The sequence below is a fragment of the Bufo bufo genome, chromosome 6 (assembly GCF_905171765.1).
Source record: "Bufo bufo chromosome 6, aBufBuf1.1, whole genome shotgun sequence".
In the NCBI taxonomy this organism is placed as follows: Eukaryota; Metazoa; Chordata; class Amphibia; order Anura; family Bufonidae; genus Bufo; species Bufo bufo.
Window position 1 is genome coordinate 425,775,940 of NC_053394.1, and position 18,260 is coordinate 425,794,199.

An 18,260-nucleotide genomic window follows, 5' to 3' on the forward strand; every position below is an offset into this window, starting at 1 on the left:
AGCAGAGGTTGGTTAGACCGCACAATCTGCTGTCAGCAAACGATTTAGGTGACCGCATGAGCGTTTTGCTCGTTGATCGGGTAATCAGCGGCCCCTTTACTCCATCAGATTGTCACTAAGAGCGTTCCTAGGAATGATCTGCCCGGCCACTGTAAAGGGGCCTTATCTATTGCATATCTATCTATCTACTCATTCTCCATTCACCACCGCCACCTGTATGTAAGCTGCAGGCCCTGTACTTAGTAAACTGCCTGTGACATCACAGTGAGTCAGCTGCTGCTCTACTACGGTACTTACAGCGCTTGCTCGGGCAGGGTGCCTATTGTAGGATAATTGCAGTATACTCGCTGTTTCCTTGGAGACATCAACAATAGGAGGAACTTTCTGCAAACAGCAGCTGCCCTGAGATTGAATCTGTCGCTGATTTATTGAGCAGAATGGGCATCAATCAGTTCCTGGCCATGCGATAATAAATGCCATTCAAAATTTTATTTTTTACTTAAATTCTCGAGCACCTTTTGATCCTTTGGATGGAACATGGAAACCATGGAGATATCAGAGTTCAAGCTGCAATGTGCCCCAGATCTCCGCTGTGAGAACCAGTCCTCACGAATGCCCCTCTGCCATGTGTGTGAGAGGTGTGTGTTGGCCACCAAGCTCGCTGTCACCAAAGAACGGTTTATAAGAGCCGGGCACAGCTCCCAAAGAAAGTTCCTATTTGGGGTCATCCGGAGGTTCAGGAGCCTGGAGCTGCTGCTTTATATGGAGAAAGTGCTGGAGCCTGCTCTGGGCAAGGACTTCACTTACAGCCGGTCCCGGATCAACCCCAGCCTGGCACAGGACTTCAGTACCAGCAGCTCGGATCGGGCACTCAACAAGCACCTGCTGCGCCAGTTTATGACGGAAACCTGGGAATGGTTCAGGAGCGGATCTTATTGGACCAAAGCGAACTATGCCCTGCTTCTGCTGCAGATGTGCGGCTCCCACCTCCTGCAAAGTGCTGCCAACTTAATCCATGTTCTCATTGCCCAGGAGGGGCAGCAAGCAGGTAATTAGCAGGTGCATCTCCTAGAACTGGCATTATACGTTTTCCTATAGGATAGGTCTCACTGTGCGCTACCTGCATGCAAAGATGTAAATGTACGTCCTGTTTTCTGGACTACTTACCACCCATCTCACCCTACGGCTGCATTCACATTGTGTTTTTGCTATACATTTAGCATGCACTTGAGGAAAGCTGCCAAGGTCCATTAGTCAAACAGAATCCAAAGTGTGTCTGTTTTTTGTTCGCTAGGTGTAAGTCTATGGGAATGACTGTACAGACGTGCAATTGTTTGTACTGGCTTTTTTATTCCCACTTGCAGTGGGTCCATGTCTTTTTATTTGCAGTTTTTTTTTTAATCACAGCACGCTCTCGCTATGGAGGCTTTTCACTCATTTGCTAGCGTTTTTGTGCCAAAGATATCCTTTTTTTTTTGTTTGTTTTTTGCCCATGCTTGCAAAAATGCACGTGTCCATACATGTTACACTTTTACATTGTGTTGTTTTGCCAATAGCTTTTTTAAAAATAGAGATCCACGGGGAAATGATATCAGAGGAGGGTACATACTTTCCTTTTAATTTTTTTTTAAATACTAGCTTTTGTAAGTGACTCCTGTAATCGTTATTTTTTTTTTTTAGGCAGTTTTTGCACTTAAATTTATTTATTTATTTGTTTTGGCTGTGTGACAAAATTGTGCTATGTCATCGCATCCTAAATCTTCAATAAGTGTTTCCCACCTCTGGAACCTGCTCATATCTCAAGAATGGGGCCCCAAATTAAATGGAGAGTAAGGCCTCATGCACACGGCCGTTGTTTTGGTCCGCATCCGAGCCGCAGTTTTTGCGGCTTGGATGCGGACCCATTCACTTCAATGGGGTCGCAAAAGATGCGGACAGCACTCCGTGCGCTGTCCGCATCCGTTGCTCCGTTCCGTGGCCCCGCAAAAAAAAAATACAACATGTCCTATTCTTGTCCGCGCTTTGCGCGGACAAGAATAGGCAGTTATAGTAAAGGCTGTCTGTGCCGTTCCGCAAATTGTGGAACGCGCACGGACGCCATCCGTGTTTTGCGGATCCGCGATTTGTGGACTGCAAAAAACGGAAAGGTTGTGTGCATGTAGCCTAAACTGCACATGTGTGGCTTCCTACATTCACTGCTATTAGACTTCCAAAAACAGCAGAGCGCACTCTTAAGTCATAGCAGGGACCTGTTCTTGAGATAAGAGCGGGTTCCAAAGCTGCATCTCCCAGCATGCCCTGACGGCTGCAGTCATGCTGCTAGCTGTACTTTTGCTAAAGCTGGAGAGCCCCATGTTGGAGACCACTTGTGTAGGATACAAGGAGGATACTGAAAAACTTAAAGGGGTATTCCGGTTGTTAAGTTATCCCCTATTAACTGGATGGTTTATAACTATTAGATCGATGGGGGTCCTACTGCTGGGACCTCTACTGATCACAAGAACGGGGACCCCATACCTCTTGGAGCCCTCTGAAATGAACAAAACTGTGGGTTGGGCGCTCCATTCAGCTCAGTGGTAATTCCCGAGACAGCCAAGTACAGCACTCTTTTATTTCTGGGACTGGAGCGGCAATTCACATGCGTGTCCTGCCGCTCTGTTCATTTCAGGGGGCTCCTAGGGGTAAGTGGTCCCCATTCTCCAAAGATGTTATAGCCTGTAACAACCAGAATACCCATGACGAGGGTATTGGTTATCTCCGTTCGTCCCCTGTATACTTCTTTTCCCCTTATTAACCCCTTACCCCCCAATAGATTTCCAACCCGGCGTTCTACCCCCCATCCATCCGTTAAAATTATATAAATAACCATAACCACTTAGTTATCAAAACATAAACATAACCATTACTTCCGGGGAAGGTCCTTGAAGCCCCAAAACTGAGTTGCCCCACCCGGTGAGCCATCTTGCCTCCAGCCGTTGCCCGCCAGCTCGGAGGCACCACTGAATGGCTGACTTTACTTCCGCCACAACTGCTTGCCCACCATGGGAGTCCAGCCCCAACCGTGGAACCCTCCCAATATCCTCACCTGCGAATATCACCAACTTCAAGGACCCACCACCGCCATAGCCGCCGCGACAAAAACTCCCATCTCCCTTGCACCCTGTTTCCACCAACCCCCGATACCAACCCCCTGTATGAAATATACTGGGACTTTCCGATAACTTGAATATTCCCAATAATAGGGTGGGTGGGTGGGAGCTCTCTAACTTCTCCTAAAATGGCTACCTTCTTCCCCACTTTCCCCCTTTTTACCCCTAAATCTCCACCCCTACACTCAAACTGGCCAATCCTACCCCTCCCATGAATTACCTAGCCTATCCCTTCCAACCCCACTGACCTATCCCTACCCCCCCGGGGTCTCACTAAACCAAACCCCCCGTCATGTGGCCTCCGCCAAGGGCTCTGACCACCCCCCCAGTCCGGCCATTACTTTTAATGAGCTGTGTGTTTTCTTACCAATTAAAAAAATGCAGCAAACATGGCACAACTTTATTTGCTTCATAATGCAAACTGTGAACGCAGCCATAGTAGTCGACATGGGAACCCAAAAGGAACTTGATCTAATAGCATGAAATGTGATCAGTCTCCCTACCTGGAAACCATGAGTTTATGCTGCTGTCAGTGCTTGTGGAAATGGCTTTATAAATCTTTAATGTGTTGCTCGGTGAAAACCTTTCCCTTGAGAGACCTGGTCTCACTTGACTTTCACTTGGCTCGACAAGTGTCAAAAATATTAAAGATCCTAGGGGGAGCACCTTACACATATTTATACAGGTAATACTGAGTTCAAAGGGGCTGTATAAATCAGTATGCAGTGAGCTCCCCCTAGTGGCTGCCTGTATTTTATCATGTAACTGTATGGCTGTATGTAAAAGGGATTGGGAGCTCTGTATCCGAAAAAGTCATATCATGAAATTAATCAGACCAGATTTTATTAATTATTTTTGGATTTTTTTTTATTAATTATTAACCCATGCCCTTCCAAGCTGAGCCTTTTCCATATTTGCTCTTCTAGGCACTCAAGAATGGCATGAGGATAAGCTGAAGGAATCCGGTAAAACACGGGACTGCACTCAAGAAGACGACCCATCTCTTATGGTGGTGCCTACTTCCTTCCAGTCAACATCCGGCGTCAGGAAATACAAGGACTTCATTCGCTGCCTACCGGTGCATCTCTCCAAAAAAATTCTAGGTATTTTATGTAATCCAGCAAAAGTAGCACTTCTTCTCCAACACAGGATCGGTTGCCTCCATTACTCCAAGCAGTGAAGTTGCTAGAAATGACTGGGCTCCACAGCAAATTTTTTAATGGGGCCACCCTCCCCCAGGAATTTTTTTTAGCGACCCCTTCCTTTCATGCCGCCCTAGTAAAGATCGCTCTCTCAGACCAGGCCCGGCAGCTGTTCCATCCGTCTATACTGCCACTGTATATAATTTCATTGTGTAATACTGTTGAGGGGGCCCTGACAAAATCTTTTAGTCCTCCTCCTCCTCCTGGATGGGCCCCTTCTGGGTCAGGGCCCCGAAGCAGCCACTTCCCCTATATCTACGCCCCGACTCCAAGATGTTCTGCCTCTTTCCTTCTAGGATACTTGAAGAAGAAGGAACTCTTTAGCTGTGTTTTTGTGTCTCATCACTGGTGCTACCTGACCAAGGACCTTCTCCAGGACCTGGATGCTGAGACACTTGTCAGGAACGAAGCTATGATCCTGCAGGTACGAGAACTACAACCAAGGATGTCTGGGAACTGGAAATCCAATCTTGTTTGATATGTTTGATGATCACTTCTACCGTTTCCTCTAAGCTTCTATTCTCTTGACAACAGGAGATGACAGAGAACATAGTTGTCAGACTTAATATTCTAATCTGGCTGACACCCTATGTGACAGTAGCCAACCCTATTTGCAAGACACTATTTGCTATTGTCCAAATATGTCTGCTTAGGGTCTGTTCACACAGGCCTCTGATATATACCTCCGCCATACAGTGACATATGCTGCCCACAGGCTCCCATGTTGAAAAAACGAATACCGCGCAGTATACATTTTTCGCTGGATGCCTCTGCCTGGCGGATTGGGCAGAAAAAAAAACGCACACAACATATACTAAGCACTCTTGGCCTCCATGAACACATTAGATGTATGTGTCGGCTGCTTTCCTGGCACATATGGTAAAAGGACATTCCAGTGTGAATGTCGCCTAGAGTCTCGTGGGGCCTATGTCATTGTGGCAGGGTCCGGAGATGATTTTATTCTATAGAAGATGCTTTTAGTGATTACATTCCTACTTCTGTAAATTAATAGTTTATTCTTTTCCATTATTATTTTATTTAATACTATTTTTTTCCGACAGGGAACCTCATATAAGGGGGTCAGCATTTCATATGCCAAAATCCAACCAGTTCCGGTACCGAAAGTTGGTGAAGATGGCAGCACTTTACCAAGACTTGAGAAGTACTACCAAGGGACAAAGGTGGGAATGCCTGGGAGGAGGTGGGAACGACGATTAAAAAAGGATGGTCTCTCAGTAGTGTTGAGAGAACTTCTGTTTTAAGTTCGGTGTCTAAAGTTCGGCTTCCGGTTAGCGGAGAATCCCGATATGGATTCCGAATTCCGTTGTGGTCCGTGGTAGCGGAATCAATAATGGCCGATTATTGATTCCGCTACCACGGACCACAACGGAATTCGGAATCCATATCGGGATTCTCCGCTAACCGGAAGCCGAACTTTAGACGCCGAACTTAAAACAGAAGTTCGCTCAACACTATCTCTCAGCAGCACAGAGGATTTTAGGAGAGAGGTGTGGGGGCCAGTTACAGGGGTGCAGAAAAGAAACAGACAGTTGAAGGAGCAGGATCTTGCAGCAGAACAGAGTGGTTCAGGAGAAGAGCCTACTGATCTTGTGCGAGCTGACAGACAGTGGAAGGAATGTTTGTTCACAGAAGTACAGAATATTTCAGGACAGGAACGTCCTAATCTTGTGGAAGGAGCTTTTCCTCGTAGCAGAACAGAGTATTTCAGGAGAGAAATATGCTCAGTTTGTGGAAGGTAACCGTAAGTGGAAGGAGCTTTTGCTCACAGTAGTACAGAGTATTTCAGGAGAGGAATGTGCTGATCCTGTATGGAAGGTAATCGCCAGTGGAATGAGCGTTTGTTCACAGCAGCACAGAGGATTTCAGGAGAGAAAAGTGCTGCTTTTGTGGTAGGGGACAGAGAGTTATGTAGTGGAAGGAGCCAGGGGCGTAACTACCATAGCGGCAGACCACGCGACTGCTATGGGGCCCAGGGCAAGTGGGGGCCCAGTCTTAGTTGGGATTATCTCCTCTTCTACTGGGAAAACTTGGTCAGGACTCTACCCTCTAAAGGAACAACTTTTACCAAATGAAGCAGTGGAAAAATGGCCCAACGGTCATTGAAAAGGGTTTAGGCAGAAACCCATCAGTCCTGTGTGGGGGGCCTGGTTTGATCCTTGCTATGGGGCCCTTACTTCTCTGTAAGGAGCTTTTGTTTACAGAAGTACAGAGTATTTCAGGAGAGGAGTGTGCTGATCTTGTGGGAGGAGACATACTGTGGATGGAGCTTATGTTCCCAGCAGCACAGAGTATTTCAGGAGAGGAGTGTACTGATCTTGTGAGAGATGACAGACAGCGGAAGGAGCTTTTGTTCACAGCAGTACAGAGTATTTCAGGAGAGGAGTGTGCTGACCCTGTGGGAGGCGATACAGTGGATGGAGCTTTTGTTCCCAGCAGCACAGAGTATTTCAGGAGAGGAGTGTGCTGATCTTGTGTGAGGAGACATACTGTGGATGGAGCTTATGTTCCCAGCAGCACAGAGTATTTTTAGGAGAGGAGTGTACTGATCTTGTGAGAGGAGACAGACTGTGGATGGAATTCAGGGGGGGATATACAGCTATATGTTCCTAGAATCCCATTTGATCTCCTGCAGGCCGGAGATTGTCTGGAGGCAGTGTACGCAGAGGTGGAGACCGAAGCCGTGTCCCTGGAGGAGAGGAACCTGTTCTGTGGATCCTACAATGTCCTCATTCTCACAGGACAGTAAGTGGACATATAGATTAGCCCTGGGGTGGGGCAGTATATTTTCTACTACCCTACATTTTTTCTCTACCCTTTAGAGGTGACCCCCACAGAGTGATCCATTTTGATGGGGGGCGGTTGGTGGCTGTTGGCTCGAGAGATCGCAAGGTTAAGCTATACGACATGGCAGACATGGCGCAGATCCCACCGCTGATTCAAGGGCACGCCGGGAGCATCCGTGTGGTGCGGCTGTGTGAGGAAAGAGGCTTCGTTTTCAGCGGAGGGTTTGATCTAAGTATAAGGTATGACAGAGGAACAGAATGACAGCTGTGAGATGCGGCCATGTTGTCCCTAGGCCAATAAGCTGAGAGGGTTGCACGCCATGGATGGTGTTTCTTAGGGAATTTCATAGCTGGTTTGTCATCATAACAGATTCCCTATGAGCCACTAACCACTGGTTTATGCTCCCCGGCCATTTATTCAGTATGAGATCTCCCATCTGTCTCAGAGACACAGGTTGCTGCTGTGTGCCCATGCTTTACACTGCATGTCTGCTCCATCAGACCAAAGCTATAATTGTGACTCCAGCTTAGACTCTGTTTCCATCTTGTCCCTGGCTACATGAGAGGTACACATCGGGGGTATTCCCTTGGCTAACATCAGCCATTGACTACCATTGTATAAAAACCACTACAGGTGGGAGCTCCCCGTACACATCAGACTGCCGTCCGCACCCCGTACACATCAGACTGCCGTCCGCACCCCGTACACATCAGACTGCCGTCCGCACCCTGTACACATCAGACTGCCGTCCGCACCCTGTACACATCAGACTGCCGTCCGCACCCTCCGTCCTCGGCAGGTTCAGCCGACAATGCACTAACGTGTAGGACGGCCTTTAGCTGCATTGTCTTTAAGAGTCTGGGACTAAAATCCTTTAAAACGAAAGAAAGATTCACATCTCCGTAAAAGGACATCTGTTCTGGCAGACTACCGGAGCATAGCCGGATACCACCAGCGGTGTGCGGCGGTATCCGGCTATGCAAGCTACAGTAAGCTCCAATAGTCTCTCCGCTCTCCGCAGATGTGAACATAGGCTTAAAGGGGTTGTCTCACGTGGCATTTATCATGTAGATGCAGTTAACACAAGGCACTTACTAATGTATTGTGATTGTCCATATTGCTTCCATTGCTGGCTGGATTCATATTTCCATCACATTATACACTGCTGGTTTCCATGGCAACGACCACCCTGCAATCCAGCAGTAGTGGTTGTGCTTGCACACAATAGGAAAAGGCGTCAGCCTCTCTGGTGGCCCGGACAGTGAGGGCGCACATAGGCTGGTGCTTTTTCCTATAGTGCGCAAGCACGACCACCGCTGCTGGATTGCGAGCAGTGTATAATGTGATGGAAATATGAATCCAGCCAGCAATGGAAGCAATATGGACAATCACAATACATTAGTAAGTGCCATGTGTTAACTTTCTCTACATAACAAATGTGCTTTGCTAAAATGAACAAACCCCTTTAAAGGGGTTGTCCAGGAATAGAAAAACGTGGCAGCTTTCTTCCAAAAACAGCACCCCTCCTGGTATTGCAGCACAGCTCCATTGGACTCAATGGGTCAGAGCTGCAATACCACAAACAACCTGTTGACAGGGGTGGTGCTGTTTTCGCATGAAAGCAGTCATGTTTTTCTAATCCTGGACAATCTCTTTACCTGCTCCTCTGTCCTTTTCCTATTCTTTACACTGCAGCGCTGCCTGTTCAGATAGAAGCATATGCTCAGCAGGAAGTCCGCATGTTTAGGGCTGATTCCTCTTACAGCAAGTGCAGGGTGATTGTAAAGAATGAGTTAATCAACTTGTTATACTGTCGTTGGCGCTCGTTTGGGCAAGGCATCGGCTCATGTAAAAGGACCCTGGCATATGGGCGCTGTAGTGTGTGCCATGTGAATCCACACCAGTATAGCCCTGTCTGGTGTCTTTCACTTACCTGTGGTCTGACGGGGGATCTGTAGTGACGACGTCTATACTTCTCTGTCTTGCAGGCAGTGGGATCTGCACAGCGGAGTGTGCCTCAGGATCTATCACGGACACATGAAGACCATAACATGCCTGGACGTACAAGACGACGTGCTGGTTTCTGGAGCTAAAGACGGACTGGTAAAAGGTCAGACGGGACCTGGAGTAAAATAATAGCACAAATGAAAATGAGCTTCGGGCGAATAAAATAATACATAATAATAATCATGGGGCATGTCCTCCTCCGATGCATCTAAAACATAAAAAAAACAAAGCAAATTGTCTTGATTCAAAAAAATATAAACTCCTTCCGTTTTGCGTTCACAGCTCCTATGCAGACTTAGGGCTTATGCACACAGCCATTGCCGTTTTTGCAGTCCGCAAAAAACCACGGATGACGTCTGCGTGCATTCCGCATTTTGCGGAGCGGAAGGGCCTGCCCCTAATAGCACAGTCCTAACCTTGTCCGTAATGCGGACAATAATGGGACGTGTTCTGTTTTTTTGTGGAAAGGCCATGCGTACCTACGGACACAGAATACACAAGGGTTGATTTCCGTTTAATTGCGGACCTATTGAAGTGAAAAAAACGGAATGGACACGGAAAAAATGTGTTTGTGTGCATGAGCCCTTATGTGTCCATGGTTACTGACTACAAAGAAGCCCTGTGTGGTCTGACCCTGCCGTCATCTCTACTCCCAACATGAAGACGGCAGAGGGGGTAGACGAAGGGTGAAATCACACTGCATGGAAAATCTGCATGCTGAAGATTTCAAAATTCGCCACTGATTTCACCCCTTCAATGTATAGGGCGAAATCCACACGTAAGATGTGTACATTTTCCTGCAAACCCATAATGGAAAAAGTCTGCCACATGTGGACACATATCTGCTGTCATTAAGGGGTAAAAATCAGCTTGAAAACTGCACGTCAGCGCCATTTTCATCCACATCACTGCATGTGGCCGTGCCCCGCATAGGAGCTGCCGACTCAAAGCAGCAGATTTCTTTTGGTTGCAAAAGTCTACATACCCTTTACATAGTCAGGAGGTATTCGCCTCAGGTCGGCACATCCTTCTGCTGACTGTGGCTTCTTCCGATTTCGCCCACTGATTGATTCCTTTCTTCCTTCTAGTGTGGGACATCACTACCGGGAAATGTCTGCGGACATTTAAACATAAGGAACCGGTTCTGGCTGTAAAAATGAGGGGCCAGTTAGTGGTGAGCGGCTGTGAGAAGGGTCTGGTCAAAATCTGGCACACCGAATCTGCTGCATTACTCAAGGTGGGTGAGAAGATGGTACTCACCCGTCATAACTTCACGCAATAAATTTTTTGCGGATCAGATGCGGACCCATTCATTTTAATGGGGCCGCAAAAGATGTAGACAGCCCACTGTGTCCTGTCCGTATCCGCACGAACATGTCCTATTCTTGTCCGTTTTGCAGACAAGGATAGGACATTTCTAGTTTAAAAATTCAGCAATGACTTTTCTGTTCTGTCTGTAAAGCATCATATAATGCAAAGCTCTGCAACTTTCTAATATACTTTATGTTTCATTCTCAAGATCTCTGTTTGCTGTGAGTGAATGCAGATGTATACTCGTTTACATCGCTGTGGTGTACATTAATTGGGGGCAGACCACGCCGGGGGGAAGAGGGGACCAGCACTGAACTCCTTCCCTTACTGATGTGGAAATCCTGCATTTTCATGCAGCCACCACTAGAGGGAGCTCAAACAAATGATTACAGCTTCTAATTTAGTTAACTGTAACTGCATAAACACCTATACACTAGGCTCCCCCTAGTGGTGGCCTAAGGCAGCCAGCTTTCTAACAGAAGAGAAGCAGATTTATCAGTGTGTTTATGGCAGTTGTCTGCTGAGAAATATGGTGGTCTGAATGAGCGCTATGTACATGAAGCACCTGTTCCACTTTTTCTGACATATAAGGCAGGGTAGGGTAAGGCCAGGTGTGAATTACAATTTTTTTTAATTAAAATTTCTTCTGCTTAAAGGAGTTATGCCATGACTGATGTAAAAAAAAATGAATATCAGACTGTTACGACCTCTGTTGTGTGCGCCGTGACACGGTTGCCGTGCATGCTGTTGTTGCAGCATGTAGGTGGCTCCTCCTTTCCCCTGGGTCCTTCCCTGTCTGGTGCGGAGAGGTTAATTATCTGGCTGGTGTGGATTTAGGTGTGACCTCTTGGCTCTTTATATGTCAGTTGCCCCTCAGCCTTTGTGAGAGCTGGAGTGCTGCTTCTATCCTGGATATACTCTGTCCAGTAGGAGGGCCTCCTAGCTAGACATCAATGTCACCATGATGTCTCCCCTTTGTTCCCTCTGTCCCCTCTGTCCTTTTCCCATCCTCACTTGTTGTATTGTTTGGTGTGGTTGGTGTTTTGGGTGTGTGTTTATGTCTAGTTCGGTGTTCCATGTCTGGTATGTTTGGTGTTGAAATCCAGCATGGTTGCTAGACATTTTCACTGTCTATCTGTCGTCCCTCCGGAAGGGGGTTTCTGGGTTCCCCAGAGGGGGAATCATAAGTCAGTGAGCAGCTCTGCCTGAGGCCGCCATGCTTCCTATCTGCATGGGGGTCCGGTGGTTGTAGTGGCCGGGGCAGGTAAGTGCATGTTGTTTCTGGGTTCTTACCTGCCGATTCACTGGCTGTCCCTTTCCTTGTAGCTAGGTCAGTGGAGAATCCTGTTCATCTGCGTCTGGGATGAACAGGTCGTCTCCTGCCCCTAACCTCATTGCAGGGATCTTCAGGGCGACTCAGGGTCCGAGGTTCCTGTGTATGAGCCCACCTACCATCTGGGTCTGCTCATACGGTTAGGAGTCAGGGCCGGGATAAGTGCGGCATTATAAAGTGACCTGCTCCCTTTTCCTGGTGTCCAGGCTTAGCTGCTTCCCCGTTTTCCTACGCTATACGGTGGGGAATTTTCCCCCACTCCCCACCGTGACACAGACATCATATAGTACATGACAATTTTTTTCTAACAAAGCTAGAACCAGCCCTGTACCTCACATGGATCCAGAGATCTCCACATTCATTGCTCCACTTATTCTAGTAGATTTAGTTCAGGCTGACAGTTCATGGACGTGTCCTCTCTCAGGGGGCATGTCCTTTCTGCTGCAGCTCTTTTCATGTAACTGTCACAGATTTAAACTGAGCATGCGTGCCCACCTCAGTGAGATAGAAAAGAACAAACAGCAGGTGGCGCTATACAGATACATTTTATTGAATAGCTCACAGGCTATACAAAATTTTTAATTACATGCAATTACAAAAGTATTCAGATCCAGGTGCTGGTTTGAAAAATAAGGATTTTTTTTTGGGCACAACCCCTTTAATGACAAAAAATTTTTTTTTATTGCCTAGGACTGATTGACGGACGTTTAGTGGGGAACTGGGTGGGCCCATACTAAGCTTTGCTATGGGGCCCTATGAGATCTATATACATCCAGTGTCTGAACACCTGTCTGGTACGTCCACATGTGACACCCTTATGGATTGCAGTGGGTGAAATCCACAGTGAAAATGCAAAGCATGTGGATGAGATATGTCAAAATCTGATCCCCTATGCTGATGCTGCGGATTTCAGACTGTGTATTGGAGCCCCTTTTGTTTTTGCAATGGACCATGCACTTGTTAAAGCACAACTTAGGTCAGGATGGATGTTTACATTTACTGACAGAAAGCAGAGATCTTACAACAGCTGATGGATTTTTCTACAAAAGTATAAAGAAAGTTGCAGGATTTCCAGTGATTAGAGGTATGTTATGAGTATTTGTCCTTCGTGCCCTCATATTCTGCACTTTTCTATTGATTAGACGTTACCAGGGCACCAGGCAGCTATAAAATGCCTGTCTTTTGACCGGTGGCACTTGGTATCAGGGAGTTCAGATGGATACGCCATTGCCTGGAGCATGATGGGAACGTTTCAGAAACGATTAATGACCTTCAGGCATCCAAAGTAAGTTCGTCTGAGGGTACAAATATTTATCAGAGGGGAAATGCCCACAGCAGCCAGCAGAAAGCGTTCAATTTCCCTACAGCGCCACCATAGGGGAAAAGAAGCATTACACACTTTCAGCTGGCTGTGACTATGGGCTACACATGGTATACAGATGGGGTTACGATACATGCTGTCACAATGTAGACTGGTTCTTGACTGTATTCTTGCAGGGAGGTGATGTGTCTGGAGCTGCTCTACCTCAGGGTCATTACAGGATGCGCTGACGGCAAAATCCGGGTATTTAATTTCCTGAATGGAGACTGCCTCCGAGTGATGAGAGCCAATAGCCGGGCCGACCCGGTGGCTGCACTGTGTATTCATGACAACAGGTAACAACAATGTTCCAGAACAAGGCTAACCTTAACCCTTAGGATACCGGAGGTTTTTTTGTTTTTGCGTTTTTATTTTTCTTCACATTTTATTAAACTTTTTGGGGTAAGAGAAGCAATGAAAAAATGGCAAATTGGCCATGCTGACCCTTTTTTCCATTATGCCATTCGCTGTATTGGAAAAATATTTTTATATTTTAAGTATGGGCAGTTTTTGGATGCGGTGATGCCAATGATGTTTATATTTTTTGTTATTTATATATTCATTTTTTTATTCTACGGAAAGGGGGATGATTAAAACTTTTTTATATATTTTTTTTATATATCTTTTATTTTTTTTTACTTTTTTTATAATTAAGAAGCTCGTATTTGAGCCTACAATTTTTTTTATTTTTTTTATTCTGAACAATCATGGATCTTTTAGATCCATTATTTGTGCAGAATTGCTAATTTCTTATGTTAGCCTCCCACCTGCTGGCCAAAATAAGAATTGCAGCTTCAATACCCTGGGTCTCTTCACAGAGACCCAGCGCATTGAATTCAATTACCGACATCCTCATTGGCCGCAGAGTATGCCGGTAAGAAGCTCGAGCGTCCAGGTTTTTCACCCTTTAGATGCCGTGATCTTACTTGATCACGGCATCTAAAGGCTTTAATGACCGCGATAGGCATCATTGCCGATCACAGTCATTAACCGTGGGTCTCTGCAGTTTGAAACAGCGGAGACCCACCGGCCATGACGCCCACTGCACACACGGGTGGGAACTATGTTTGCACTTCGCTTCTGGTAGCGAAGGAGGGAGTTAAAGGGGCTGCACAGGATTAGGGCTCATGCACACTGCCGTACTTTCTGTCTGCATTAGTTCCACATTTTTTGCGGATCGGATGTGGACCCATTCATTTTAATGGGGCCGCAAAAGATATAGACAGCCCACTGTGTCCTGTCTGTATCCGCACGAACATGTCCTATTCTTGTCCGTTTTGCAAACAAGCATAGGAAATTTCTAGTTTAAAAATAAATGGCGGCATGCACTCGGCCGGGATCCGTGTTTTATGGATCCGCAATTTGGGGACTGCAAAACACTTACGGCCGTGTGCATGAGCCCTTAAACATGGCTGCTTTCTTCCAGAAACAGCACCATACTTGTCCACTGGTCATGCATTGAATTGCAGCTCAGCCCTATCCAATTCAATGGAACTGAGATGCAATACCAGACACAACCCATAGGCTGTATGGCACTGTTTCTGAAAAGAATAAAATAAAATAGCCATGTTTTTGTAATCATGTAAAATCCCTTTAAGATACACACATTAGACCCCGCCCCCCCAGCGGGTTCAGCTGACCAGCTCACATGTATGCGGTTGTGTTGAAGGGTTGGGAATGTTGTATTTCCGCATTCCTGATCCTTTGTTCCCATTTTCCTCTCGCCACTGAAAACACATGCACACTCGGTAGCTCTACACATGCATATAGGAGGTGTATGGCTAACTTTACACATGTTAATCTCTGACCATTTCAAGATCTCTGCTTGCTATTAGTGAATTGCAGCCACTGGCACACTTACCATGAGCATGTCACTGCTGCTATGGGGTAAGAGGGATACAGACATATAAAGGCCACTGTTACAGGGCTGAGATTTAAATTAGACACATGGTTGAGTGAGTAACATCACACTGCCATGTGGTTCCATAGTCTTTCTGTGCTTACATCACAGGTACAATGAATTTGGGGTAGGCAGGTGTTAATATAGTCAATACACTTAGCCACTGGGGCATTCCTCACCCAGACCAGAGCCCTGTAACAGGCACGGTGTAAGTTCACATTCTTAGTACTGTCTTGCAATAAACGCTCATGTAGAGAGGGGAAATGTAGCTTTAAATAAATGAATAAAATGTAACCTTCATTTATTATATAGTAAATTAAAAGCCTATGCAGAAATAAAAGTATCAACAAGGCCTCATGCACACAACCGTATGTATTTTGCTGTCTCTAAATTGCAGATACACAAAATATGGACATCGTCCATGTTGCAACCGCGTTTTCTGCAGACCCACTGACTTCAATGGGTCTGTGGTCTGAATTTTGTGGCCAAGTATAGAACAAGTTTAGCTGTTTGTGGAACGTACACATGGATGCAGAAATCATCCATGGCGGTGTGCAACTAGTCCTATGCTGGATGCTAAATGGAGCACCCACCCTGATAAGGGTGAACTCTGGACCCGATACTGGAACTTCTCCCTTCTCTAACTAGCAAAGCCCTCAACACTATTTTCCTGCTCATTCACGTTTCACCAGTGAACACATCATGGCTGCTTGTATCTAAAGGGAAAAGGCAGTGGCGGTATGCACCGATCACGGCGGTTTTTTAATATCTTCTGTTTCCGCCTCCCATCAGGAAGGTCACACCTACTATCCAATCAGGGGGGAGAATGCACTACAGAAGACAAATAACACCTCCAATTGGTTTGTCTCGAGTGACCTTTCAGAGGGCTAGAGTTGTAATACTATGGAGACCAAGTGCGCGTCTCCTCACCGTTCGCTTTCTTACAGTGTTATTTATGAAACCATCGGAGCCAATGGATCTGCACAAGGTAAGTATCACGAGTTACAACAAAATGCCCACACTGATCGAAGCAGATCCCGATTCAGGGTAGGATACAAATACATATCCTGGTCTGCCCAAATCATTTCTATAGCATTCAATTGTCAGTCCAGGCTGGAGTTGTCACCTGGCTTATACTCCACCGGCATTTTATTTTTTTATTTTACCAGACCATTGACCTGCCATATTTTCTCTGCGCTGCTTGAGAGTCCCTGCTCTGACTCCATACATGGCTTAGGAGTCCCTGCTCTGACTCCATACATGGCTTAGGAGTCCCTGCTCTGACTCCATACATGGCTTAGGAGTCCCTGCTCTGACTCCATACATGGCTTAGGAGTCCCTGCTCTGACTCCATACATGGCTTAGGAGTCCCTGCTCTGACTCCATACAGTATATGGCTTAGGAGTCCCTGCTCTGACTCCATACATGGCTTAGGAGTCCATGCTCTGACTCCATACATGGCTTAGGAGTCCCTGCTCTGACTCCATACATGGCTTAGGAGTCCATGCTCTGACTCCATACATGGCTTAGGAGTCCCTGCTCTGACTCCATACATGGCTTAGGAGTCCCTGCTCTGACTCCATACAGTATATGGCTTAGGAGTCCCTGCTCTGACTCCATACATGGCTTAGGAGTCCATGCTCTGACTCCATACATGGCTTAGGAGTCCCTGCTCTGACTCCATACATGGCTTAGGAGTCCATGCTCTGACTCCATACATGGCTTAGGAGTCCCTGCTCTGACTCCATACATGGCTTAGGAGTCCCTGCTCTGACTCCATACATGGCTTAGGAGTCCCTGCTCTGACTCCATACATGGCTTAGGAGTCCCTGCTCTGACTCCATACATGGCTTAGGAGTCCATGCTCTGACTCCATACATGGCTTAGGAGTCCCTGCTCTGACTCCATACATGGCTTAGGAGTCCCTGCTCTGACTCCATACATGGCTTAGGAGTCCCTGCTCTGACTCCATACATGGCTTAGGAGTCCCTGATATGACTCCATACATAGCTTAGGAGTCCCTGCTCTGACTCCATACATGGCTTAGGAGTCCCTGATCTGACTCCATACATGGCTTAGGAGTCCCTGATCTGACTCCATACATAGCTTAGGAGTCCCTGCTCTGATTACATACATGGCTTAGGAGTCCCTGCTCTGACTCCATACATGGCTTAGGAGTCCCTGATCTGACTCCATACATAGCTTAGGAGTCCCTGCTCTGACTCCATACATGGCTTAGGAGTCCCTGCTCTGACTCCATACATGGCTTAGAAGTCCCTGCTCTGACTCCATACATGGCTTAGGAGTCCCTGCTCTGACTCCATACATGGCTTAGGAATCCCTGCTCTGACTCCATACAGTATATGGCTTAGGAATCCCTGCTCTGACTCCATACAGTATATGGCTTAGGAGTCCCTGCTCTGACTCCATACAGTATATGGCTTTGGAGTCCCTGCTCTGTGTCCATATATGAAGTCAGTACATCTGGGAGTCCTATTTGTAGAAACACTTGTTCGCGATAATCTGCCCAAACGTCGGGCAGTCTAAAAGGGCTTTTAGTCAGTATTTAGCCTGTAACAGGATATGTATTCAAATTAGCTCAACTGCATTCTACAGCGACCCCCCAACCCTATCTAAAGGGCTTTAAAGGTTACAATTGATATATTTATTTAGAGCTACAGTTCTCCTCTTTCTCAATAAATGAGCCTGTGCTAATCTGGGGGGTGGGCGTGGGGCAGGGGGGATGTTGGCTAATGCTGAACTTATTCTTCTCTTTCCTAACATATTCCTGCAGCTACCACTAGAGGGAGCTCAGTGCAAAGAGATGATACTGCTTCCTTTGAATTCAGTGGTAACTGTATAAATTCCTATGCACTGAGCTCCCCCTAGTTTGATGGGAAGCAGGAGACCTGGAGATGCATGGGGGAGATTTATCAATGTTGTCTGGTGTAAATACATTGACAAACATTGTTCAGAGTGAGCCACATATTTTTAAAGTACCTATAACACTTTTTCCAACATAGACATAGGGGAAAGCGGGCAAAAGTGTGACCATTTAAACAAATGAATACTCCTTGAACACAAATCTCCGACAATATCTGTGTTCGCCCCTGACTGCAGCTTTCTGGTTGACACAATCTCTGACTATCTGTCTGGTTCTGGCATCTGACTGTGATGTCTCTACTGTATTATT

General features: G+C 46.5%; 1 protein-coding gene across 1 annotated transcript in view; it reads left to right on the forward strand.

Moving 5' to 3' along the window:
* Positions 1–408: 408 nt before the first annotated feature.
* The window catches only part of CDRT1 (CMT1A duplicated region transcript 1), a 34,265-nt gene continuing 16,413 nt past the window's right edge, over positions 409–18,260 (forward strand). The window contains exons 1-10 of the mRNA XM_040437541.1: positions 409–1,048; positions 4,076–4,252; positions 4,648–4,775; positions 5,413–5,532; positions 7,005–7,114; positions 7,192–7,395; positions 9,145–9,266; positions 10,252–10,400; positions 12,950–13,092; positions 13,305–13,463. Coding sequence (XP_040293475.1) covers positions 538–1,048; positions 4,076–4,252; positions 4,648–4,775; positions 5,413–5,532; positions 7,005–7,114; positions 7,192–7,395; positions 9,145–9,266; positions 10,252–10,400; positions 12,950–13,092; positions 13,305–13,463 — 1,823 coding nt within the window. The 5' untranslated portion in view covers positions 409–537. The remainder of the gene's footprint in view (positions 1,049–4,075; positions 4,253–4,647; positions 4,776–5,412; positions 5,533–7,004; positions 7,115–7,191; positions 7,396–9,144; positions 9,267–10,251; positions 10,401–12,949; positions 13,093–13,304; positions 13,464–18,260) is intronic.